At 30.0% G+C, this 8,828-nt stretch overlaps 1 protein-coding gene across 2 annotated transcripts; it reads right to left on the bottom strand.

Annotated features, from left to right (window-relative positions):
• Positions 1 to 1,150: 1,150 nt before the first annotated feature.
• Positions 1,151 to 7,777, bottom strand: LOC112503661 (rhodanese-like domain-containing protein 6). 2 transcript variants are annotated; one of them, XM_025107653.1, is made up of 8 exons: positions 7,609 to 7,777; positions 6,752 to 6,851; positions 5,247 to 5,522; positions 5,052 to 5,150; positions 4,923 to 4,964; positions 2,419 to 2,548; positions 1,593 to 1,694; positions 1,151 to 1,402 (listed from the first exon to the last, which is right to left on the bottom strand). In XM_025107653.1, exons 3-8 carry the CDS (start codon positions 5,475 to 5,477, stop codon positions 1,314 to 1,316), a joined length of 693 nt encoding a protein of 230 aa, XP_024963421.1. In that variant the 5' UTR covers positions 5,478 to 5,522; positions 6,752 to 6,851; positions 7,609 to 7,777; the 3' UTR covers positions 1,151 to 1,313. The 2 variants fall into 2 exon arrangements, with proteins under 2 accessions (XP_024963421.1, XP_024963422.1); XM_025107654.1 differs by lacking the exon at positions 1,151 to 1,402 and having other exon boundaries at positions 1,593 to 1,696; positions 2,422 to 2,548.
• Positions 7,778 to 8,828: the final 1,051 nt, after the last annotated feature.

The following is an 8,828-nucleotide window of genomic DNA, read 5'->3' as shown; positions in this document are numbered from 1 at the left end:
CGTTTTTAAATTTTAATTAAATTATAATAAAAATTTGAATCAATAAAATTACATAAAAATGAGAACTTTTAAATAATTAATTTAATACTAATATCACTTATTTTTTTCAAAATTTTATGATATTTTTAAATTTATATCATCCAAAAACAAAAACATTTTCTTTTTCTCAGAACCACATAGGATCATAATATTGATAGACCCAAAATATAAAACGAAACATTAAAATCAAGATGTATCTCGCTACATTGTGAGAGTACATTACGGGTCTCACGAAAACAGGTTGGTCTCACGTGAACCCAACCCTGTATATATATAGGGTTGGGTTCACGTGAGACCAACCTGTTTTCGTGAGACACATGAGACCACATTTTTACATATAAACTTTACAGCAAAAACACTGTGAAGGTTAAAAAAAGTCACATTTACAGCATTTTGCTGTAAAATTTCAAGTGTAAAAAGGTGGTCTCACTGGTCTCACGAAAACAGGCTGGTCTCACATGATCCCAAGTCTATATACACACACACACACACACACACACACATATACTAGAAGAGTACCCACGCAATGTAGCGAGACACATCTCGATTTTTATGTTCTATTTTATTATTTGTCTCTGTCGATGTTATAATATGATTTTATGTGTTTTTAAGAAAGCAACAATGATTTTATTTTTGAATAAAAAATAAATTTGAAAATATTATAAAAATTTTAAAAAAATATATCAATGTTAATCAAATCAATTATTTAAAAGTTCTTATTTTTTATGTAATTTCTTTAATTTTTTTATTATAATTTAATTTAAGTTTAGTAACGAAATATTTTATAAAGATAATAATTAAGTATTCTGTTGATTATTCTAATTATATTTTAGATTTTTTATATTTAAAATGAGATGTTTATCCTGTATTTGATTATGTTTATCTGCAGTTAGTTACACAAATTTAGATATGAAGCTTTAATAAGTTGTACTTACGCACAATCTACTTGTAATCTTGAGTTTTAAGTAATATGCATTAATAAACAATACTTTACGCATAAAAAATGGTTTTTAAGAGTTTTTATCAAATACTTTATAATATAGTGTATATATATATATATATATATATATATATATATATAATCAACACAAATTAAATATACCGGGATGTCGACTATAAATTTCCTCCAACAGGCAACAGTTATTTAGATGTAGCGGAAGCATATGGTTCACAAGATTGTAAACTAGAAAACTAGCATTGAAAATTTATGCACCAGTCGTCGATATCTTTTTTCTGGGTTCATCTTTTTAAATGCAACAATTACGAGAGAAATTTCAACCAACTGTGACTACATCTTCCTTGTTGGAAACAATCTTTTGAATCCTATCAAGAAATTTCATCATAATCTCCAACCCTTTTTCATCTGAAATATGGAAGATGTGGAGTTAGCATTGAAATTTGAAATCTTATATTTTGGTTTAAGGCACCAAATTTTTAATGGATTTAGTTAGTGTTACCCTGTCGAAATGAATATGTTGGTATGGATGTGGAGTGAAATAGAAATAGAAATAGAAATAGAGGTAATAAAATGATGTAGAATGGCATAGGTTTACCAAGTCTTGGAATTGTATGGCCTTTAGGATGATGAATGATTACACCATCTTCAACTGATTTCAACAGTTCAATCCCATGTGGCTTCAAGAAGTCTGCATCTCCTGCATAAAAATACAAAACAAATATTCAATTTTTCCATCTTTAAGTGTTAAAAAAGCTTACTTTATGGTTAACTTAATGAAACATACATCAATTTAAAGTCAATTAACACACATTTAAGACCTTTAACTTTTTTTCATCGTGATTAAACGATAGGTTGGGGCTGTCTTAGTAGATCCAAGTCAAACCATGTAGGCTGTATAGTCTTAATAAAGACACCGGATGTACAAATTGAAATGTAGCCATAGCTCTTGTTAGATGACAAATGCCATTCATTACTATTATGTCCTCATTCATGAGTGTTAGTTGAAGTTTGTGGACAAGAAAATTTGTTTGAAACATGATATTCAAAAATTAAATCTAACATTTATTAAATAAGTTTTTCATATCCTTATTCTTATTTTTTAAATTTCATTAACTTAAATTTAATATACTTACATGTATAACTATACTTTAAACAATGTATTTTTTTATTTACGTAAATGATCTTTTTCAATTAAATTCATTTATACTCATGGATTTAATTAAAATCTCATTTGAGGTGAGATTATATATACTTATAAATCTCCCGAAGAGTTGTAATAACTACATCGCTTTCTCAAAATCATGAGAAACCGTACTACATCGATATAAATAAATAATAAAACAAAACATTAAAATTGAAATATATAGAGTTGTTTTCTAAAAGCAAAGACATAGACATAGAGAGAGGGAAAAGAAGGGTACCTAAAAAATGGAGAGAGGGACATTGGATGGGAACCGAATATGCCTTCTCAGCCAAGGATTCGTTTTTTAACTTTGCTCCTGATACTATCATTATAAATTCTATCGTTGGTACCTTCGTCAATGCAAATCCCTGTACTATCCTCATTAGAATCTATATCTATATTATAATTATAATTATAAACAAAAATTTTTAAAAATCATTATTTATTAATACATTTTACTTAAAATTTAAGATTCCAAGTAAATTGTGCATAAATACAACTTATTAAAACTTCATTTTTTGAATTCGTGTAACTACTTATAGATAAACATAATCAAATATTGGATAAATATTTCATTTCAAAATATAAAAAAATCTAAAAAAAATATTTAAGATAATCATTGAATTCAAATACAAAAAATGAATTAAATAAATTACACAAAAAACAAAAACTTTTAAATAGTATATATATACTACATTAATAAGTATTTAGACTTATATCTTAACTACAATCCTTAAAACATAGAGTACCATCATTTTATGCAATAATTCAAAAATCTCTTAATTACAAAATATTTTACACAATGTACAAATTGTTTATGCAACACCAAATCCTAATTGGGTCAAAATTTATTTCTCTTTACAAACTTTTAAAATCACCACATTGAGCAGCTTTTGTTGTTGTTCTTCTTCTTATCTATACTACATTAATAAGCATTTAGACCAAAAGTCTTAATTACAAGTCTCAAAGTATAAAATACTATCAATTTATGCAAGAAATTTTTGCATAATGTACAAATGCTTAAAACATATTATTTGTTTGGTCAAAGTTTCAAATTTAAATAAATCATATTTACGTGAAAAATGTATGTTTAGTCTTCCCAAAATTGTTTGACACTTTGTTTGTTTCTTATTTTGAACCCAAATTCAAACTCAAACTTATTCTTTCTCTTGAAGTAAACTGAAATTTGAAGCAACAATATCAGAAAGGGTTTCAAATCCTGCATGTACCCCACCCCAACCCTTCAACTTTATATCGATTTAGAAACTCAACATGTGTGCAATTGTTTTTTCAATCGATCTTACTAATACACCATATTAGTCTTCAACTTTATATATTAGTTGACTTGTAAAATAACCACACAAACTCATGATTCAAAGCTAAACTAATGTTTCAGAATTGTGATTCACCCGTGCTGCATCGCGCAGTTACACCACTAGTGTGTGTGTGTGTGTGTGTGTGTATATATATATATATCTATATAGGGGATGGTTCAAATGCTAACCAAGATTATCGTGTTAACTTTGTTAACCGATCTTGACCGTTAATTTGAATAATAAACGGTTGTGATTTAATGATATTTAAAAATTAATTATTAAATTAATATTTTCAATTAACATATGTGAACAAAATATCAAAGGATATTTAGGTAAAAAGTAATCTATCTTTGATACACGAGTTGTCAGACATATGAACAACTTGTGTATATCTTCAAACCACATCAAACAAAAAAGATTAGACATATGAACAACACGTGAACCGTATGAACATCTTCTGTATATTCAGGAGCTAACTCTGTTGTATGTACATAAACATCTATGAACCAAGACATCTATGGCTATGTGTTTTCATATGTGTTCACATGTTTTCACATGTTCTGTGCGTGTGTGTGTATGTATTCATATGAACACCTAGTGACTTGAATATACATGAACACTTATGAATCACGGCATCTAAGGCTATGTGATTTCTGATGTGTTCATATGTCAAAAGTGAGAACTGTCGATTAAAATAAATGTGAATTATAGAACATGAACACGTGTGAAATCCCAATGTCAATATTGCATCATGATCAATTATGATATTTTCAGATTTGTAACTCCCAATTAATTATTTGGGAGTTACATAAAATGACAAATTACTTAAATACTCTTGTATTTAATATATAAGTTACATTTGAACCAAAAGAAAAGATGAAATATGATTGATTGAGCTTGGTTAACATAGTTAACACAAAAAAATTGGTTAGTATTTGAACCAAGCTCTATATGTATATATAGAGGGGGATGGTTAAATTAAAGAGAATCTTAGAACAACATCAACTGTTGGATTTTAAAATTAAATAACCCGGATTCGAATCTATCCATCATGGTTCTCGATTTTTCATCTTTTTTTAGTTCTTATTTAATTATGTCAATATATATGGACATATTCACATAAGAATAGTAAACATTGTGAAACTTGAAAACCATTATTCAAGTTGTATTCAACATTAAACGTTTATTTTGAAACAATCCAAAAGATTATATTCATTTGTGAAGTAATCAGTAATAAACGTTTACCATAAGGATTACTTATTCTTATGCTTCCCTTAAATAACACCCATGTTCTTTGCATGACAAATTTTTTAAACATTTATTCACATTGTGTTTATCGAATTCAACGTATGTATCAATGGTTATTCATTATGCATAGATAATTGTACTTAGCAATGGCGTTTAGTTATGGACAGAAAGAACATACCTTAGCTTGCAGTCCTGGCAATGCAGCTGCCAAAATTGCACCCTAAATCGATATTCACCAACATTCAATTCAATTCGCATTCATCGAATTAAATCTGAAAAAAAAAAACAGATACAAATCATCATGAACCTGTGAGAATCCAAGCAATCCATCGATTGGTGCATACTTAATCATACATTCTTCAATATATTCAAGACATTTATCGAAATTCTCATACTCCGTAAACTCCTGCAATTAATTCGCAGAAAAAAACCTTCAAAACCCCTAAAATTCCTTAGAAAAAGAAGTACATCGGAACACAAAGAATTASAGAGATAATCTAACCTTGCTGAATTGGAACCATTCGTAGWAAGGCGGATCGAAAATCCCTTCGACTTCGGATTTTCCATTACAAGGAAACGGTGCATCGGGGAAGAACAACTCGACTTTTTCAAGTACCGATTCCGGCCATTTCTTCGATTGAATTCTGAAGATTTCGCCGCTGGTTCGAAATCCATGGAGGCAAAGGATCCTTGGTTTTCTCGTCACAACCATATCGGAACCTTCACTTCCCATGGTTCGATTGTGGATGATTCCGGAGGGACACTACAACAAAAAGGGCTTTATAGGACACTCATTAGTATAAAATCTGATATAATACTATAAGTTAATTTTGAAGGGGGTTGTTAATTGCAGCTTGTTTAGGGTCTAGCTAATTCCATAAAATCTGATATAAGATTAGGGTAGGAGGCCAAATAATACTATAAGTTAATTTTGAAGGCCAGAACATCAAGATGATTAACTGAGGTATGAYAATACTATATAAGAATTGTGATCGCCATTTCAATTTTGTCTTCATTCAACCTGGTTCGTAGATCCCTTTTCCCCCCTTTTAATTACCCTTTACATGCATCTATGTTCATTCATTTCTATTACATGTTAATTGCTCTTTTCATTCCATTAACAAATTTTGTAATGTGTTTGTTTAATGAATGATCCACTTCTCATAGTTTTTGGATCATTGGTTTGATTTGATCTGTTACAAGATTCTGTCCCCTTTTCATATACATGTATGTTATCATTTGTCTAGTTTGATTAATGACCAGAACAGAGAATGTCTTGTTCAATCCTACAAAATAACATTCAAAAGAAGATAAATTGGGGAAAAGAATATGATTTTTGATATTTTTATGGGCAATACTTGTCGTGGATCTTTTGCTGTAAGAATAAATCAAGGCTTCAATCAGCCTGGATACCAATCCAGTTCCAAGTGAACCCCGTCTACTGCACAATCTAACAACTCCTCACGCCACTCACCCACCACCGTTAACCAACCACGTAGTGCCTCTAAAGAGTTCCCCAGAAAAGGTTCCAATACCAATCCCAAATCCTCACCTGCTTCCAGGAAAGAGAGCACCATGAACCGCCAGAACGCGAACCAGGCTTATTATGTCCTTGGTCATAAAACAGCCAACATTCGTGATCTGTACACGTTGGGTCAAAAACTAGGCCAGGGACAATTTGGTACAACCTACCTGTGCACCGAGAATTCCACCGGTACAAATTACGCTTGCAAGTCTATTTCCAAGAGAAAAATAATACATACTTTTATTTATTATAATGATTAAAAGCCGGCAAAGTCTAGCAAGAACTAAACAGTGAATAATAACTATACTTGATCCTACATAATACTGGCTTATTTCACTAATCTTAAGCAGCATAGGAATAGCTATATATAAAGCTCCATTTATCTCCCTCTTTGTTTACAATCCTACTATCTCCTAGTCTTTTTAATAGCTAATACTCAAACAGCAAAACTTCAGTTGAAACCCATGAACATAWAAACTTACTTGTGTAGTTGAAGAGTCAATCTAAKAGAAATCAACAATGCAAGCTTCTGATAGTTTCTGCAGCAAATTACTTTCCTCTACCTCTTTTCCCGTACCTAGGCTGGGATTAAAGAAATAAGGAATATCAATCTTACTACCAGGGTACAGATAAGTTTGATGACATACACACCAACTTACCATGAAATGCATAATGAAACTATTGTCGACAACAAACAAGTTTTTATGGTTTTGGCTCTTGCTTTGTAATGATACCCTTATAATAGACTATGTAAGACCACAAGTAGACTACATTATTTTGGTATTTACAATATAAATCAGATATGATTCAACTATATACCCTTACACGAAACACATGTGATTATGTTATGTGTTTTAACTTGTACTAATATTCAAAGACAATGTATATAACATATATTGAACAAGTTTGTACCGGATACCCTTATAATTGACTATGAAAGACCACAACTAGACCACACAGTTTTGGTATTTACAATATACATCATATATGATTCAACATATTCAATAGTAATGACACATATATGTATTTTGCTTTAAACTATACAATCACACATGATGCAAAATTACTCAACTGCAAACCAATAACCTAGTATATTAATCCAGAATGTATGAAGATATGATTTCAAATATTCAAACAGCTTTGTTCAAAACAGTTTGTTGAATCACATATGACTTTATATATCAAACAATAAAACCAATAACCTACAATATTAATCAGACTTTATGAAGATTCATAGCTATATGAAAATAACATCATATAAATTTATCATGTCCTTAATCAAACATTATCTTTAATCATATAAGTAAAGTATGGTAGATAATTTCAAAATAACCCTAACCTCACAAGCCACAAGATGCGAGAGCAAGAGCCGGTCGATAGTCGAGACCCGAGAGAGGCAGAGAACGAGAGCGAGAGCGATAGCCGATTGAGTCAAGGCCGATTGCGATTTCGATTCGTGAATCGTGGATTGGTTTCTGTTCGTGAGTTCGTCCGTGAGCGAGGCGAGAGGCGAGAGGCGAGAGGCGAGGGAGGACGAATCGAGCGAAGAGATTGTAGTGGACTGATAACATTATTTTCAGGGACGTGTCAAAATTTAACCTATGGATAAGTTAGGTTAAGAAAATGTACTGATTAAGTAAATCATATAAAAGATTTGGGCCAAGTTAAAAATGGTTTTAAATATAATATGTTATTCATGTCATTTTAAATTTTAATAGGACATCTTTAAGTATCCTCTATTAGCTTTTAAACACTAATATAACAATTAAAAATGTCTTATTAACTATTAAAATTAACATGATACTTAAAAATGTTCTATTAATTTCTAAAATAATATGATACTTTAAAATGTCCTATTATTCTTTAAAATAATATGATACTTAAAAGTGCCCTATTAGATCATAAAATAATATGACAATCAAAAGTGTCGTATTAGATTACATGATAGGACGTCAAGATATGTTAATAAGACATAAAAATTAAGAGTCATATAAAATTAAATCAAATAGGACTCATAAACTAATGTGTCGTATTAGCCTTTTAAATGACGGTTTTCAAAAAGTGTCTTATAAACCTCTTTTTGTTGTAGTATGATGAGAGCTTTTGTGAGGAGGATTGTGGTTATTAATACCGGAATTGGAAGTGGCGTGTTCGAATTTGATTCGAGATTTGGGAATCATGGAGGGGGGACACGTTCCATACTGTGGTGGTCACGGGGGTGCACCATTTCATACCGTGAGGTCTCAAGCTTCTTTTTGCTGTCCTTTTTGGGTTTGGTCCCCAACATAATTTTGTTAACAAATATTATTTTGAAGATTATTTCATCAATTAAATTATTAAAATATTTAATATAATTAATAAAATATTATTTCGTCATTATTTATCATCCATTACAAGAAGTACAATTTTTAAAGTGTCATCTCAATTTTAAAAAGTACCTTTCATTTCTTGTTAACACATCATCAGAAAAAAATTTAATTAAATAACATGAAAACTTTAATATAATATCAAATAATTTATTAATTATGTAATTATAAAGCTAAAAGAGATTAATTAAAT

The sequence above is a fragment of the Cynara cardunculus genome, unplaced genomic scaffold (genome assembly GCF_001531365.2).
Source record: "Cynara cardunculus var. scolymus isolate 2C unplaced genomic scaffold, CcrdV1 Un_Scaffold_3494, whole genome shotgun sequence".
NCBI lineage: Eukaryota > Viridiplantae > Streptophyta > Magnoliopsida > Asterales > Asteraceae > Cynara > Cynara cardunculus.
This window is presented reverse-complemented; position numbering and strand designations above follow the sequence as displayed.